Source organism: Dermatophagoides farinae, chromosome 9 (assembly GCF_024713945.1).
Source record: "Dermatophagoides farinae isolate YC_2012a chromosome 9, ASM2471394v1, whole genome shotgun sequence".
NCBI classification, from domain to species: domain Eukaryota; kingdom Metazoa; phylum Arthropoda; class Arachnida; order Sarcoptiformes; family Pyroglyphidae; genus Dermatophagoides; species Dermatophagoides farinae.
The window spans coordinates 2,940,304-2,959,084 of record NC_134685.1 but is presented as its reverse complement, the minus strand read 5'-3'; the positions used below and the strand labels follow the sequence as shown (position 1 = coordinate 2,959,084).

Here is an 18,781-nt window from a genome sequence, read left to right as displayed (position 1 = left end):
TATCCAGACACACACACACACAAATTGTTTTATCACCTGGCCAATAAAATGTAAATGTAAAATCTGGTTTGTCATTTCATTTATCATCATCATTCCATGTACAATGTGAAACCAAAAACCAAGATTTAGACGAAACAAGGAAAATCACCGACCGATATATTTCTAATGTAAATGACAATGTTTTAATTTGGTCAAATTCCAATCTATTAATTTTTATTATTATGAAACACGTACACAAACACACACAATGATGATAATAAAAAAAAATGAAAATTTAAATCAAAAACAATAAGAGCGAAAAAATTAATCATCACGTGCATCATTCGTGTGTTCGATTTTTTATTTTTATTTTCAATAACATGAAAACAACACAAAAAAAAACCAGTCTATTTTGTTTGTCATTCGGTGACAGTTTCGCAGTGATATAACAGACCTTATATTGTCAATGGATTGCACTTGTGTGTGTGTGTGTGTAAAGGATGCATAAGACAGGAAAAAAAATGAAAACAAATGTTTCAACAGAAACAAAAAACAAAACAAAACAAAAAGAATGAATGAATGTTATCGATGTATATATTCTTTCTATATCGGTATTTTTTGTTGTTGTTTTGTTGTTGTTGTTGTTGTTGTTGTTTTTTGTTATTGATTGATTTGATGGTATATGTAACAACAACAACAACAACAACGACAACGACAACGACAACAACAACATTGTCATTTATAGCATGTTGAATTTTTTCCCTTGTAACAATTTTTTTTTTTCATTCATTCATTCATCATCATCATCATACTTCATATATCTGCTGCTGCTGCTGCCACTGTAGTAGTGTTGATATTGATGATGTGTGGATATTTACAACAATGTCAAGTTAACAGTGAAAAAAAATAATAAAATTATCATCTATCTCTTTATCTATTTTGTTGTATTTCAAAGGATTTTGTTGAAAAATTATCAACAAACAAAACATCAACGAAGAATAATGGGAAATTTTTTTTTTTTTTTTTGCATGTCAAGAAAATATTTGGTTTTCTATAGTATACATACAATACATATATGCATGTATGTATGTATGTGTGTTGACAGTTGTCCGAAAAGAAAAATTGAAATAACAAGACAAAAATGATTGACAAGCAAAAAAAAGAGAAGAGAAAGAATATTCTGCGATAATGAATTTTTTTTTCGTTCGTTCTTCTTCTATAGAAAAAAAACCAATTTAATTTTTTTTCTGCTGTTGTTGTTGTTGTTGTTGACATATCATCACATCACATCATCATCATCATCATTTTTTTTTTGTTTTTGTTTTTGTTTTTCATTAAAATTGATCACCATTTTTTTGGCAAATATTCTACTCATGTCCATCAAGATTACACACACACACACACAATCAGATTCATGAAAAAAAAATGATTACTAAATTCTAAAGAATGAAAAAAAAAATTCATAGACAGAATATCTACAGAATATCTTTCGAAAAACAGATGGTGTTTCGTGTGTGTGTGTGTGTGTGTGTTCGAATGCAGGTAATGTTGTCATTCACTTCAAGATTACCATTAATTTCTAATGAAATTTTTTTTTTTCGTCATTTTCCATTGTTTCAAGATGATGATGATGATCCTAATCAATAGACAAATTTAATTATCGAGAATGAATCAGATGATTATCTTTTTGTTTGTTTGTTTTTTTGTTTGTTTCCGGATGGACAGAATTAATATTTATTATTATTATTATTCTGTTTATTAATTCCGTAATTCTTCAGTGGATGGTGGAATCAAAAACATAACAAAAACCGGTGTAAAAAAAACAAAATTTTTTTTTTTTTGACATTGAGTCATGTGTTGTTTTTTTTTGTAAAAGTGGAAACGGTGGAGCATCATTTTGTTGTTGTTGTTGTTGTTGTTATTGTATACGGCCGCCACTACTACAAAAATCATTTTGGATAAAACTATTTTTGGAAATGTAATTCTGATTCTGTAAAGATCTTTGTCTTTATCGAAGTGTCGGCACACGGCAACCAAAATCTACTAAATCTAAACAACGACAAAAAAAAAACAAAAAATTCACAGAATAAGTTGCCGAGCAATGAAAAAAAAAAATGAAAGAATCGGTAGTAGTGGTGGTGGTTTGTTTTCTCATTTCTCATTTTTGTTTTTCCATTTAAATAATTTATTATGAAATTGAAACGTTGACAAGGATACAATGAATGAATTTCTGATGATTTTGATGTTGTTTTTTTTTGTTCTTTCGCGCAACTGGAATGTTGAAATTTGAGATGAAATGAAACAAAAAAAAAAGAGAAAATTGAGTCACGAAAAATTTAGATTCATTCATTCATTCATTTTTCGCATTAAATTCCCTTGAAATTCATTAAACAAATTTTTTTTCTCTTGGTTCCGATTACCATCTTATAGCTTGTCCGATATTTTCAAGGACAGGAAAAAAAGAGAGGAAGAAGAAAAATTTTCTCTCACCTCAATCAATCAACCAACCAACCAACCAACCAACCGACCGACCGACCAATTAATTTTTTTGTTGTTGTTGTTGTGAATTTCCATTTGTGAACCTCACATCAGCTAATTTGAGGACATGAACAAAAAAAAAAGAAAAGGAAATTCCAACAAACAAACAGACAGATGGACCAAAAAATTGAATTTAAAAAATTTGTCAAAAAAAAAATTTCATCTCTCATTCTCTTTTTTTTCCAAATGACAAAAACATGAACACAAAACACAAAACAAGACAAAACAAGATCAAGTGTAAATCATTTTTTTTTTTTTAGCTAGCCAGATAACCATTGTCATCATCGTCATTATCAAGCAGACATCATCTACCATCATAAGCCAATAGCAAATGGAGAGAGAGAGAGAAAGAATTTATAACCCAAAAAATATGGCTCCCATGTGATCATCCTCATCATCGTCGTCGTCGTCGTCATCGTCGTAGTCGTCGTTGTTGTTGTTGCCATCGTCAACACTTTTTGAGCTTAATTTAGTTTTTTTTTTGGATTTTATTTTTCATCCATTTCCATTTCATTTGAAAGTACAAACACACACACACCCACACTGTAATAAAATAAAAAGTTTAAAGCTTTCACTTTTCTCTCTCTCTCTATATATGTTTCTCATCCATAAGTCATCATCATCATCATCGTTCATAAATAATTCTGTTTTTTTTTGTTGATGGAAAAACGAAAAAAAAATTTGAAACGCACCATAGTTCTAAATGGCGGATGGACCATAGTCTTTGATCATCATCATCATCCACATCTGAAAGTAAGTGATTCATCTGGCAATCATTATCATCATCATCTGGTAATCCAACTTTAAAAAAAAACAAGAAAATCATCCAATTAATATACAGACAACACACACAAACACAAACATGATAAAATGATCAGAGAGAAAGAAAAATCAAAAATTCAAATCATCATCACTGGATTTATCGTGGAAAAAACAAGAAAAAAAAACAAATTACCATCATCATCAAAACCGTGTGTGTGTGTGTGTGTATGTTATTTATCATAACAACAAAAATTTTTGGCAAAAACAACAACAACAGAAAATAAAAATCCTCGAGGTTTTTTTTTCTCTCTCTTCAACAATCATGGTCAGTTGTTGTTGTTGTTGTTGTTGTTGTTGATTATGTATGAAGATGAACAAAAACAACGAAATAAAAAAAAAATCTAATGAGATGACCATTTCCGACAACAACGTAAACAACAAAAATCAACAACAAATCACACACACACACATATACACAAAAATTACTCATTTTCACATGAAGAATATTCTTTGGGTTTTTCTTTCTTTCTTATATATACAAAAACAATAATTTTTCTTCTTTGGATATTTAATGTTTGCGTGTGTGTGTGTGTGTGTGTGTGTGTGTGTGTGTGTGTGTGAACAGAATTTATGAATTCCGTGTGTGTGTATGTGTGTATAACCGGAACAGAATGGGATGGTCAATGGAATTTTCATCATCATCATCTAATTCTCTCTTTAAATAGTTTTTGTGTGTGTATATAAAATGATGATGTACTATATTGGTATATATGGAACTGATGTAGTCGTTCCAAAACAAAAAGAAACTTCTGGCCATTGCAAGATAATGGAATCAATGATGATGATGGTAATAAATTTAATAAATAATTATGTCCAACTCTCTTATTCACTCTATATGTTTATGTGTGACATTAAATTTATAGACAATCTTTTTGTTGTTGTCGTCGTTGTTGTTGTTGTTGTTGTTGTTGTCGTTGTTGTTGTTGTTAACTATTTACTACTACTACCAAAAAAAAATTGAACATTACGACAGATTGATTGGCCATGATGATTATATGATCTAAATTGCGTCACAACATGAAAGCTTGTTGTTTTCGTTTCAAAATAAACAAAAAAAAGGAAAAACAATTCATTCGGAATTGAAATGAAATGACAACAACAACAACAACAAAAAAAAAAACAAAATTCAAATTCAATGCAAAAAAAAATGACAAACAACAGGAATTTGAAAAAAAAACCAATTAAAAAATGAATGATAATGAAAAACAAAATTTTTTTTTTTGAATGACCTGAAACAAACAACAACAACAACAACAGCGACAATGACAAAATACTGACATGGTTCATATGAATTTTTTTTTTTTTTTGACATTGTTTTGTTCAATGAATAAATCCGAAAAGAATTATCAATTTTTTTTCCAGAATTTTCTCTCAGTTTTTTTTTCAATTTCAATTCTATTGTTATTGTCGCTCTAACAACAACAACAACGACAAACAGCAACATGAATGAATGAATGAATGAATGAATGTGTAGGACATTTTTGCGTAGGTTATGGAACCTGACAACAGTAAAAAAAAAAAAATTCTTTTCATGTTTGTGCATGGTAAATGAAATTGAAAAATAGAACCAGAATCTGCAAATGATAATGAATTTATCAAATTCTCAACAATATAAATGAATGGGATTAACCACAATCAATAATATATACAGCAGCAGCAGCAGCAGCACTTGAAACTCGCGATATGAATTATGATCGAAAAAAGTTCACACATGCAAACACACAAAAAAAAGCTATACATCAAACAACAACAACAACAACAACAAGTAAATGAATAATAAATTCTTCAATAGTGATATATTATATCCAGGTATTAATCAACATTGCTTTCCGGTTATTGTTATTGTTGTTGTTGTTGTTGTATTGTAGATCAAGTGTTATTTAAGAATGGTGTGTGTGTGTGTGTGTGTTTTGAGACTACGAAAAATTCCGATTCTTGAGAAAAAAAAAGAGAAATGAAATAAATGGGCTTATTGGTTAGTTACCGACAATGTTGCATATACAGAATCATAGAATACATGTATGTATGTATGAAATATGCCAAATGAATATTATTTTTTTTGTGATGAGATTAAGTTATCATGGATTAGGAATAATCAAAAGATAATTAATTAAGTGATGAATGGAAAAAAAAGAGAAATTAATAATCATTTGGAAATTTTGGAAAGAAAAAAAAAACCAGAATGCAGAATTGAAATTTTGTTTTTATTTGAAAATAATTTCATTTCATTTTTTTTTTATTTCAACAAATTTTTTTCCTGGAATATGTGGGGTGTGTTGGACATTTTTTTTTTTTTTTTGGGAAAAGAAAATGGGAAGTGGTATGTTTAATAATTGAATTCAAAGTTTTACATCATCTTCATCGTTTTTATCGTTATTAATTTGTTGTTGTTGCTGCTGATGATGATGGCAATCACAATCATTGAATATTGCTGAACAACGTGATAATGTTTGATTATTACCACCATCACATCCTCCAGCACCAGCACCACCACCACCACCGCCAGTACCACCACTACCATTACCATTATTGTTATTATTGTGACTCATATCGGTTATTTCAATACGTGGAACACAAATAAAATTTGGCTGTTCAAATGCAAATCGATTCGTTGATGATGATGATAATGTATTATCAACGATAGTTGTCAATGATTTTTTTCTCGGATATGATGAACAAAATCTACCAGTCATCATCATCATCATACCATATGGATTTTTACGTTCATTCAATTCAATTTGTATGGAATTATCGGATTTTTGTTGATTTTCAATCATTTCATCATCATCTTCTTCTTCATCATCAAATTCACTATCATCGCCATCAAGTTCATCACCAAAATCAACAATATCTTCTTCTTCGACACTTTCAAAATAACGGCGACGATATTTTTTACGTTTTGTTTTTTTTGACGATGACGGTGGTGGTTGTGGTTGTGTCGAAATAGCTTTTTCCATATCTTGTTCATCATTATCATGATCGATGTTTACATTGGTTATAATGGCCGCTGTTGTTGTACCACCATTGGCTAATATTTTTGTATTATCATTATCTGTTGTCATCATATTTCCTGGCACTATAATACCGGAAACAGATGGATAACCGGTCATTAATGCACTTGTTGTTGATGATTCAGAGAAAATGATACCAGCCAATTCACGTTGATTAAATTGTTTTTTATCTTTTTTTCTTTGTTTCTTATTTTTATCACTACCATGTTGTTGTTGTTCCTGTTGTTGTTGTTGTAACGGTTTTCGTCCAGCTATTTGTTGTTGTTGTTGTTGCTGCTGCTGTTGTTGTTGTTGTAGTTGTAATTGTTGTTCATTTTGTTGTTGTTCATGATGATGTCTTGAAAAATAATGTCCAAAAAATGGTAAATTATTAAAACAACGATGATGATGATGATGATGAAATTTCATACAGCCAAATAATGATAATGATCGTAATAATTCGATAGCATTCTGACGAAAACTTTCATTTAGCCAACAATAAATGAATGAATTGTAGCTATAAGAATATGGAAAAGAATAAAGAATAAAACAGTAAGTAAGACAGAATGAAAGGAGGAAAAAAGGAAAGAAAAATGAAAGAATTTTTTTCATTTATTTTTTTATTTATTTATTCTATAAACACTATGAATAATGATGATTAAGTACAGAATCGGCTCGTTTTTTTTCTACAACAACGGTCACAGACATTCAAAAAGAAAAAACGGAAATTTTTTTTCTCTCTGTCACTAATTGGATCGCATGGGACACATTCCAGAATTTTTTCTACTGCTGATTCTTGGTTGTTGTTGTTGTTGTTGTAAATTGCTGTAGAATTTTTTTTTATAATTTTTTTTTCTTTTCATTTCACATTATTAAAGATGAACAACAACAACAACAACAAAAACAAAAACAACAACAACAAAAAATGCATTTTAGAATGAAAACTAAAGAGTTGGAAAAAAAAGCACAAACTATAAACTGCAGGCAGGGATTTTTATTTTACTCATGGCTAATTTTGTTTCTTTCGCCATGTTCTTCTGTCTATTGGATATTGATGGAATTCTTGGATTCTGGTCGCTGTTGTTGTTATACACTAAAAATTACACCAACAACCCTTTTCATTTTCGTTTTTTGTTTTTATTTCCGCTGTAATGATTTTCTACACAATAATAATAAATTTATTATCCCACTATAGTAATACTATACTTACCATACAGAGCTCATTGCAAACCAATGACACTGTGTGTGTGTGAGTGCGTGTGTTCATTGTGGTAAAAAATTTGTTGACAATGTTAATAACGATGATGATGGTGAAAATAGTTTTTTGCCAGTTGACAAAATCATTTTGGTGATGATGAGCGATGAAAAACAGGAATGAAAGGAAAGAGAGAGAGAGAGAAAAAAAATGAAATTAATGATTTGTTGCAATTGAAAAATAAAAACAAAAAACGAAACTGAGAAAAATTTTGTCACTTTCAAGTGTAAATATATAAATATTATATAATTTGTCAATAATCGATTGATCCATTTTTGTAGTAGTAGATCAAATGAAAATACGGTTTTCAATTTCGGACAAATAAAATCGGTAATTGAACTGAAAATGAAATAAACAACAACAACAACAACGGCGAAAATGACATTGTGTGTTTAATCGAATGGAAAAAAAATTTTTTTTCCATTCGATTCAAGTTCAATTTAATTTACTGAATATATAAAATTTAATTGGCCATGAAATGAAATGAAATGAAATGTGAAAAAGTATAGTAAATAGTGACTGGTTTAATTACACCTACACAGACACACACACACACAGATGTTGTAATTTGAAATTGTTGGTTGACAAGAAATTGTGAAATGTCAATAAATAAATATAAATTCTCAATGGAATCATTGGTTGTACAAAGAAAAAGAATCGAGTTTTTTTCTCGTTTTTTTTTATTCATAAAATCTAGAAATAGAACCGGAAAACGAGAATATTCTTGTTGTTCCGCATTTCCCATAACAACAGCAACAATGACAATGTTTATGGCCATCAGGTATACAGAATTTATATTGATTAATTGTTGTGAAAAAAAAATTACACTAAAGAAAAAGAGAAAAAAACAATTTGATCCAATATGATCATCATCATCATCATCATGATCATATGATCGAATGTTGATCTCATCGATTCAACCAAAGATAAACAAATAAACAAACAAACCGAATAACCACAACTGTCTTTGATATATATATATCGTGTAAATATTTACACACACGCACAAAAAAAAATTGATGATGATCAAGAAAAAACAACAGCAACAAACAAAAAAAAAATTCAATGCCAAATATTGACAGTTTTGTCATTATAGAAAATCAAAATCAAAATCAAAAAAAAATATCCAAACAATGTCGATAATTCTAGAAAATTCATTTCTCCATTACCATTTCCATTTGCACATTCAAATTATTAATCCTATTGTTATGGAATTATATTCAAATAGTCAAAAAGTTTGCCATCATCATCATCATCATCATCATCATCGTGATGGTGATGATCAGCACAAATTTAAAATTCAAAACCAAACGAGAGAGAGAAAAGAAATTTGAATCGACTATTGATGCGAAAAGAACAAAAAAAAGAATTGGAATATGTTAATGGTTCCAGAGAATTTTACAAATGAAAATCACGCGCACATACACACACACACACACACACAATGGCATCTAAACAAACAAAAAAGCAACGAAAAAAAAACAAAAAAAACAAAACGAAAATTTACAGGTACAGGATCTACGAATCTATACGCACGAATAAATTTTTTTTTCATACATCACAAAACTGACTAACTGACTGATTGACTGACTATTCTGTTCTGTTCTGTTCTATTCCATCATCATCAGAGAATAGTACTAATTCGATTTGATTTGTAATCAGAAAACGGAACAAAAAAAATTTCAACCAATGAATTTGATTTCCAACAGGCAATTCTCCAATTCTCATGTATTGATCTCTTGTTTCAAATCTAGGCCGATGAAAAAAAAAAAAAAAAACAACAAAATCTAATCAAATTCTAATGTGTGCGTGTGTGTGTGAAAATCAAAAGAAAAAGTCTTTGAATCTGGTTAATATTTTTCTTCTCACCCGATAATTGAATGTGAATCTGGAAAACATTCATGGGTGTGTTTTGTATTTGAATTGTGTTGTTTTTTTTTCAATTTATTAATTGCTAGAATTTCTGGTCCAGAAAAAAAATCCAGTTATTTACACCATTCTATAGTGGTCCGGTTCGATTGTTTTTGGGCATAGCCAGGGAAAAAAATCCTGTGTGTGTGATAGTGTGATAGTGTGTGGTGATAAATATAGTTGAAACCCGGGTTTACAGAGCCAGAACAATAACGACAACCAGAAAAAAAAGAAGTAAAAAAAACCAGAATAAATAACATGTAATGTAAGGAAGCAACAAAAAAAAAAAAAAGATCTGGTTATAATTAAATTATCTTTTTTTCTCTCTCTCTTTCTTGATGAAAATCTGGAAATTAACAGCGAAAATAATTATCATCACATGATAATGATGACCATGATGATAATATTAATTAATTATGACCATGCAATTAACAACAAGAATGAAAAAAATGAAACAAAAAAAAATTACCACTAAAAAAACAGTCAATCGATGATGAGCAAAACCAAGATCAATAGTTAAATGATAAAGATTCAATGGTAGCCAACAAATGGCGAATACAGCCACAACCAATGATAACATTAATATTCTTCGTCGTTTTACTTCTAATTGTCTACGACGTTTACAACCACGTGATGTTATTGATGATTGTTGTGGTTGTTGTTGTTGTTGTTGTTGCTGCTGTTGTTGTTGTTGCTGTTGTTGTTGAGAAAAAACTGGATTATTCATCATTATTGATGATGATTGTGATAATGACGATGATTGTTGTTGTTGTTGTTGTAGCAGTGATGGTTGTGGTGTGGTGGTGGTGGTGGTGGTGAATCAATCATTATCATTGATTGTGTACTTATCATTTCAGTTATTGCTGAATTCTGTGATTGTTGTTGTTGTTGTTGTTCTTTTTGATTTTGATTTTGATTCTGATTTACCTGATGTTGATGATTATGATGATTTGGATTAATTATCGTTGTTGCTGTTGTAGGCAAACCAATCTGTGTTGATAATGATTTTATATTGAAATCACCACCAGCAGTCATTATACTGCCGGTTATTTTATTAAAACGACTCTGTCTATGTATAACGGATGCAATTTTCATATATAAAATGCCGGTTATTAATAATGGTATTAAATATTGTGTTAGAAATATTTCAATTGTTAATAATAATGATGTATTAATGCCAAAAATGAATGGATAATCCACACGGCAACGTATAACAAAATGGCCATTAACATTGGCCATTTTTAATGTATTAAATGCAACGGTTGGCGCTGCTAAACAAAATGATATTAACCATACAATGGATATTGTACGTCTTAATGAATTAAATGAACGTAATGGATTTGATGCTATTGAACGTTGTGGTTTATGTAACATAACGGTTGTTGGATGGCTAACCATACGCCAACGATGTAATGCAATGGCAGCCATAGTGAATGTTGATACATAAACACAGGCTGTTTGAACAAATGGAACACCATAACATAAGGCACGACCAAATGGCCAATATGGTAATAGAATACGTGCCAAATTAAATGGTATGTTAAATATTGTCATCACAAGATCACTGAATGATAATGAACCAATCAAAACATCGGTTGTTGTACGTGCACGTTGTGAACGGCCAGGTATCCAGCGGCCACTAAATGCAATTTTCACTACTAATGAATTACCAATCAATGAAATGATCACAATTAATGAATAGGCAATTATAACGGCAGCTCCATTCACTTCATTTGTTATAATTATCATTGATGAATCTGTTGTTGTTGAAGTTGTCGATATTGTTGCCGCTGATGTTGTTGTTGTTGTTGTTGTTGTTGCAGCTGCTGCTGCTGCTGTTGCTGCTGTTATTGATGATGATGATCGTATTGGTGTTATAGTTGTCGTTGTTGCTGTTATCAATTGATGTTGATGTAGATGTTGTTGTCGATCCATCATCATTGTCAAATTGAAAATTTGATCAATATTTAATGGTTCAGAATAATCATCAAATATTTGTCGATTACTATCTGATGATATAAAACTATTAATATGATTAATAAACATTTTTTTTTTGGTTTTGGAAAAAAATTTTTTTTTTTTTTTTTTTTTGAACCAAAATTGAACACTGATGACGATCAAGTTTATTGATGATCGTCAACAAACTGAATGATGATGATGATGGTGATGATCAGGTTGGTTGATGAAATTTGGGCGCCTTTTTTTCGATTATTCTCGACATTGGTGTATATGTGTGTGTGTGTGTGTGGGCGAAACCGATTCCGATAATCACCACCACCACCACCATCTATATAATGATAATGTAGGAACGGAAATGTTTTTCCCCATTATTTTTCTATTATTTTTTTTGTTCACTCGAAACTGTAACAACAGCAACGACGACGAAGAAAGAATATTTGGTCCATTGGTTCAGGCGCGTTTACGCCTGAATTGTCTATATATACACACAAGGGTTTCTTGTTTTTTTTGTTGTTGTTTTCTCCATTGGATTGATGCACAAAAAAAATTTTTGCGCGCGCGTGAGTATGTGTAGGATGATTCTTGTTATGAACTTGTTGTACCAAATATTCTATTCTTGATCAATTCTTTTTTTCTTTTATTTGCTTTCTTATAACCAATGAGAATAGGTAAATTCAATAAATACGCGCCAATCATCGTTTTTGAATTTTTAAATGTCCATCATATGTCGCCATCTAATGATTTACAAATGAAACACTTTTACATGAATGGTTTGTTCATATAGTATAGGACAAACAAATAAAAAAAAATCGATAACAAAATGGAAATTTTTTTGATAATAAAATAAAATTGAAAAATTAATCCGATGATTTTGATTGTTTTCGATTTGATGGTCTTTGTTGTTGTTGTTGTTGTTGTGGTGGTGGTGGTGCTGTCGATGGTTGTGATTGTTGATCTAGATATTTTTCCCATTTTGTTTTTGTTCGTTGTCGAAAAATTATCGTTCGTGGATATGAACATTGTGGACATTCGAAACATAATCGACGTTTTGATGTTTTCATTCGATAAATTCGTTTTTCAATGATTGATTGAAAATCATATTGACAATAGCAACGTTTACAGCGATATAATTTTAATGGATCACAATTTAATCTAAATATAAATGAAATAATATATCCAAATTTAGAAAATAGAAAATTAAAAACCCAAAAAATACTTACATTTGAACATTATGTTTCATGGAAATTTCTTTTCCAAGATAACCATAGAATGAATTCAATTTAATCAATGAATTTGAATTTGAATCCAAATGATGATGATGTTGATTGATCAATAGGTTTTGTAATTGTTGTAGATATGCTAAACGTTTTGCGGTGTCCATTATGTTTTAACGTAAGAAAAAAGATCATTTACGACACATGCAACCGAATTATCAATTATTAATGATCAATTTCCTGGCCAACAGATGGCAATGTTAACAATGAATCAAAATTTGGATTTAAATTACGAAAATTCCCGGAATGGATACTGGATGGCGTTACAATCAATGTTGTTGATGTTACATAAAAAAAATATTCATTCATTCATTGTATGTGTGTATGATGTCGGTAAATTTTTTTACTCACGTCGTTCCATGCATGGATGAAAGAGAGGGAGAGATGCTAATGCTATGTGTAGCTAAAAAGATCTTGGATTTATCCGAAAAATAAATGGATTCATGTTCATTCAATCACCACGAACAACAACAAGAATCATCCATGTGAAGAATTTAATTTAAATTGAATTATTATTCCAAACAAATCAGATGAGTATTTTTTTCACCATCATCATCGAATGAAAACAGAAAAATGTCACACATCCAAATATATCATCAGCTGTGTTGAATTGAAAACAAAAACAAAACAAGAAACAAAAAAATTCTCAACATAAATTATACTCGTCTATTTCGTCGTTTTTTTTAAATGGTGGCTAAATTGAACCACACACTCACACAAACACACACTGACGAAAAAAAAATCAAGCATAAATTTTCAAATAGGGAACATCCATTATCATCCATATCATTCATATTCGTTCGAATAGATCGCACATTCTAAAAGTAAGTCAATTGATCCATTGTGGGGTATATATTTGATTGATCTAATAATCGTTATTAAAATTAGAAAATTCGATACATGACAATAATCGATGGCAGAAAATTTTCCAAATAATCAAATGACCAATACAGAATCATCATCATCATCTACATTACAATTTCCATCTACAACAACAGCAACGACATCATCATCACCGATAGTAACAACAACAACGCCCACATCATCACCAACACCACCACCACCATCATCATCAACATCATCATTAGGATATATTTCCGGTCCACATTTAGTTACCATATATAAAACGGAAACCGGTTTCGGTTTCAATGTACGTGGACAAGTATCCGAAGGTGGTCCATTACGTAGTATAAATGGTGAATTATATGCACCATTACAACATGTTAGTGCCGTATTGGAAAATGGTGCCGCAGAAAAAGCCGGCATTAGAAAAGGTGATCGTATTCTTGAAGTGTAAGTGTATTCTTTCAGTTTTTTTTATGATTTATGATTCTAATTCTGGAAAACAAAAAACAAAAAAAAAAAAACAGGAACGGTGTCAATGTTGAAGGTGCAACACATAAACAAGTTGTTGATCTGATTAAATCTAGTGGCGATAAACTTGTCCTTACTGTAATATCCGTAACGCCTAGGGTAAATATTTGTTTTTGGTGAAAAATTTTTTTATTTTTTTGTAATTTTTTTTGCTCATTTTTAAAGGAAGCAGAAAAATTAGAGCCATCAGATGATGGAAATAATTTTGTCTATGATTATAGTGAAAAACGTTCATTGCCAATAACAATACCGGATTATAGTTGGATTGAAAAAAATAATTCTGGTGAACGTTATTGTGTTTACAATATCTATATGGCTGGTAGACATCTTTGCTCAAGACGTTATCGTGAATTTCTTAATCTACATAATAACCTTAAACGTGAATTTAATGAATTTATATTTCCAAAATTTCCCGGAAAATGGCCATTCTCATTGTCATATCAACAATTGGATTCAAGACGACGTGGTCTTGAATCTTATATTGAAAAAGTTTGTGCCGTTCGTGTTATTGGTGAAAGTGATATAATACAAGAATTTCTTACCGATTATGATGATGAACATGTATGGTTTTTTTTGTGTTTGTTTGTTTTTTCAACATTTAATCTGTCTTTATTTTTTTGCTGTTAATAATAATACACATACAGGGAACAAATCAAACGCCAGTTGATCTGAAAATTTTATTACCAAATCGTACGGCCATAACAATTACAGTCAGAAAGAATAGCTGCACCAAAGAAGTATATGATGCCATTATTGAAAAGATTAATCTTTCACCGGATTTAGCCAGTTATTTTGCCATATTTGAAATTGTTGAACAAGGATTCGAAAGAAAATTACAATCAAATGAATTTCCATATAATTTATATATACAGAATATACAGAATACAAGTGCTGCATCCACATGTTTGATGATGAAAAAATGGTTTTTTCATTTATACACAGAATTGGAATTGTGTACAAAAGAAGATTTATTGGAACAATTTTTCTACTATCAATCGATTGAAGATGTAAATAAAGGACAAATTAAAGCTGGTAATAAATTATATGAATTGAAAGCATTGCAAGAAATATCAAAAAAATCCGATGTAAGTTGAAAAAAAATCTAGTCTATTTTAACATTTTTCATTCTGTTTTGTTTTCCCACATTATTGACACAGTATTTAAAATTGGCCAGAAAATTAGATGGCTATGGTGAGATAACATTTCCACATTGTGCTTCAGATGCCCGTAAAGAAGGCCATATTATGTGTATTATTGGTTATGATTCATTTAAATTACAAGCATGTCGTGATGATGGAATGATTGAGGATAAAAAAATTGAATTTCAATGGAATACATTGAAAGAATGGTATGTTGATGATGAAGGCATTTCATTTGTTTTTGTTTATAATAAACCGGATAATCGATTACGTCGTGTTCGTATCCATACACCATATGTAAGTTATTGGAAATTTTTTTTTTTGATTTAAATTCCATATATATTTATCCATTCTTGTGTGTAGAATATATTTCTAAATGAATGTTTTGATAAAGTAATGGAAGAACGTAAACAACAAATTCAACAACAACAATCGGCAACACCAACAAATCAATCATCAACATTGCAATCACAATCTCAACAACAGCCATTGAATCATCAAAAAGATTAATATAAATTATTATTAATTATTATTATATTCCAAACACACACACACACATAATCGACGAAAAATTCCATATAATTTCAAAGGTCCAATAATTCACACCATTGATCCATCATTGAACTTTGAACCAAATCATCAACAATGACGAATTTGAATAGGCAATATTAATCATCATCATCATCATTAAATCACCAAATACAAATTATCATTGATCATCATCATTGAAAATACTAATAAGCAATCAAAAAACCAAGAGATTTTTTTTTCTCTTTGTTTTGTTTTCATCATTTTGAATCTCACATCATACATACACATATTATTATTATCAACAGAATTGAATTTATTTATTTTTATCATTGATGATGATGGTGATGATTTACAAATATAATCATCATCATATATTAATCCATTGGTCTTCGATTCGAAAAAAAAATTACAACAATCGATATCGATTATCGATTGTCTGAATATTTGGTGCTCTGTGTTTTTGTGTCTGTCTGTCTGTGTGTGTGTGTGCTATTTTTGTCAATTTTTTTTCTTTTTTTTTGAATTGGATGATAATTTTTTTTTACTTTGTTTCCTTTTTTTCTTTTGCTGATATATTTTTTTTCGCTCATCATTCAAATAAAATTTTTGTTTTATTGCAATTTTTTCGATTCGTTCATCACTTTTAATTTTATTTCCGTGTATATGGAATATTGTGCTGTTTCTGGACTTTTGGATGATGGAATTTTTTGCATTCGAACAGAAGCTTTCCATCGTCCATAATGACGAAATGGCAGAAAAGAAAAATCCAACCATCCGGATGTTCAACGAACTTTAACCCGAATCATCATGAATTTTTTGGGCATGTGAGAATCAGAAAAAAACCAGAAATTCTTATATATAGAATTCTTCGATCAAAAAAAAACCACTACAACAACAAGAAAAAAAAGTACATAACATCCATTTGAATGAATTCTGTTCTGTACTGTTTTATTCTTCAAGTCGGCGGGCGGATGGTTAAATGGTGCCATTCAATTCCTAATAATAATGCTTATTTATTCGTAAAGCAGAAAAAAAATACTTTGATGATCGGTCAGGGCGTCCTGGTTCATTCATTTCTCATCATCATCATCATCATCATTCCATCACGTTCGTTCGATATGTATGTCGGTAGCGGCATTTAATAATGATGATGATCATCATCATCATCATAATAATTCAAAACAACAAGAAGGAGGACGAATGGGGTTGATGGATGTTGGAGGGTGGATAAAAAAAAAAAGAAAAGGAAGTTTTTTTGTTGTTGTACGGCGTCGTTGCCGAGTTTGTTCGTTATTCGTATACAAATTATTTTTTTTTTTCGGGTAGCCTAAATACAATTTTCGGTTCGGTAACCCGAGCTCTCAATCAAGTGCTAGTCGTCGTATATATGTTGTGTGTGCGTGTGTGTGTATGTTCGAAACATCATCGGTGGAAATAGAATGAACCAGAAAAAAAAATATTCGGCAAATCGAATCCCGAAATTATATATCCACACACTATTCACACACACACACAGAGAGAGCGAAAATGGCCAAAGTGCAATGAACTTTTTTTTTTGTTCTTTTGGTATTCTTTTCGGTATTTATGGTTGTTGTTGTTGTTGTTGTTATTGGAAATTTTGTTTTTGGGTGATCATGAGATGTGTTATGGGTACCATGAGTTTTTTTTTTTGGGTGCCCAAAATTATTCTGTTTCTGCTGCTGTTGTTGTTGTTAAGAATCATCATCATCATCGTTTTATTATTGAATTCCTATTCACCATACATACATTTTTACTTTTGGAACTGGAAATGGATTGAATTCTGTTTTTTTTCTCTCTCTCTCTCTCTCTCTTCATTTTCACTAATAAATAATTTGCCAGAAATCAACCCAAAAAAATGAATGAATGATTCTGGTTTCAGTTTGTTTGTTGGACAAAAATGGAAACAATTTTTTTTTATTTTTTTTCATTCTCGTTCTAAAAATAGTAACGAAAATATAATATTCGTAGTAGTAGCAGTGGTGGCAGTAGTGGTGGTTGACCATTAAAGAATAAATTTAGTCCACAAGAATCATCATCATCATCATGGTTATTATTGATAATGATGATGATTATTATTACCAGAATTTTTCTTCAAAATTCAACTAATGGAATATTCTTATTCATGCTATCCATAAACAACAACAACAACAACAGATCAATAAGATGATGAACAATAACAACAACAACAAAATAAATGAAGATTCTAAAATTCTTGGATTTCGATTGAATATCCGGTGTGTGTGTTGAAAGTTTTTGGTTTTACTTCCCGTTGATTTTTTTTCCAATAAAACTTTTCATATACGCATGTGTTTAGTGTGTGTGTGTGTTGAAATTTTTCTTTCATAATATACGAAAAAATATCATCATCCAAAGGAATGGATGATGATGATGATGATGATGATCAGAAGGTTGGTCGGTCGTTCGGTCATTCAGGTCATTCGCGTTTTTTTTTTTTTGGATCGACCCAAATGACATGCGCCATGATAATTCCATGAAAGTTGAAATGTAAAGCAAAAAAAAAACGAGGTTTAAACAAAGTTTGATTTCCTGTTTCGTGTGCAAATATTCGAAACTTTCTTAGCATCACCATCATCATCATCGTCATCTTCATCATCATTTCCTATAATTTATTCCACACACACACAAAAATAGAAAGTCGAGACAATTTCCCAAGAAAAAAAAACATTTTTGGATGAATGAACTTTATTGGAAAAAAAATAATAACGACAACAAAACAAAATAAAACGTTCGATTTTATTATAATCGATACTATCGATATGATGATGATGATGATGATGAATTTCGAATCATTTCATGTGAAAGAAAGAAAAATTTCTCTCCCTTTTATCGCTTGTTTTTGGCTAAATAACTCCCACCCACACACACACACACACACAAAACACATCACGTTTGATCCAAAAATATCAGATTTTTTTCATTTTTTTTTTTTTTTTGGTCCATCCATCTATATAGTATATATTACATCGA

General features: G+C 30.2%; 3 protein-coding genes across 3 annotated transcripts; 1 reads left to right on the top strand and 2 right to left on the bottom strand.

The window, feature by feature from the left end:
* Positions 1–5,522: 5,522 nt before the first annotated feature.
* LOC124497780 (uncharacterized) lies at positions 5,523–11,571 on the bottom strand. The gene is given in 4 exon segments (XM_075734226.1): positions 5,523–6,846; positions 7,540–7,568; positions 9,965–10,305; positions 10,308–11,571. Coding segments are annotated over 4 exon segments (2,772 nt in total). The 5' UTR covers positions 11,542–11,571; the 3' UTR covers positions 5,523–5,678.
* Positions 11,572–12,074: 503 nt separating this feature from the next.
* Positions 12,075–12,877, bottom strand: LOC124497539 (uncharacterized). The gene is made up of 2 exons (XM_047061203.2): positions 12,675–12,877; positions 12,075–12,606 (listed from the first exon to the last, which is right to left on the bottom strand). Exons 1-2 carry the CDS (start codon positions 12,833–12,835, stop codon positions 12,312–12,314), a joined length of 456 nt encoding a protein of 151 aa, XP_046917159.2. The 5' UTR covers positions 12,836–12,877; the 3' UTR covers positions 12,075–12,311.
* A 154-nt stretch (positions 12,878–13,031) lies between these two features.
* On the top strand, positions 13,032–16,392 carry Snx27 (sorting nexin 27). The gene is made up of 7 exons (XM_075734401.1): positions 13,032–13,552; positions 13,617–14,021; positions 14,099–14,201; positions 14,268–14,663; positions 14,747–15,187; positions 15,260–15,538; positions 15,605–16,392. The coding sequence occupies exons 2-7, from the start codon at positions 13,642–13,644 to the stop codon at positions 15,749–15,751; spliced, it is 1,746 nt and encodes a 581-aa protein (XP_075590516.1). The 5' UTR covers positions 13,032–13,552; positions 13,617–13,641; the 3' UTR covers positions 15,752–16,392.
* Positions 16,393–18,781: the final 2,389 nt, after the last annotated feature.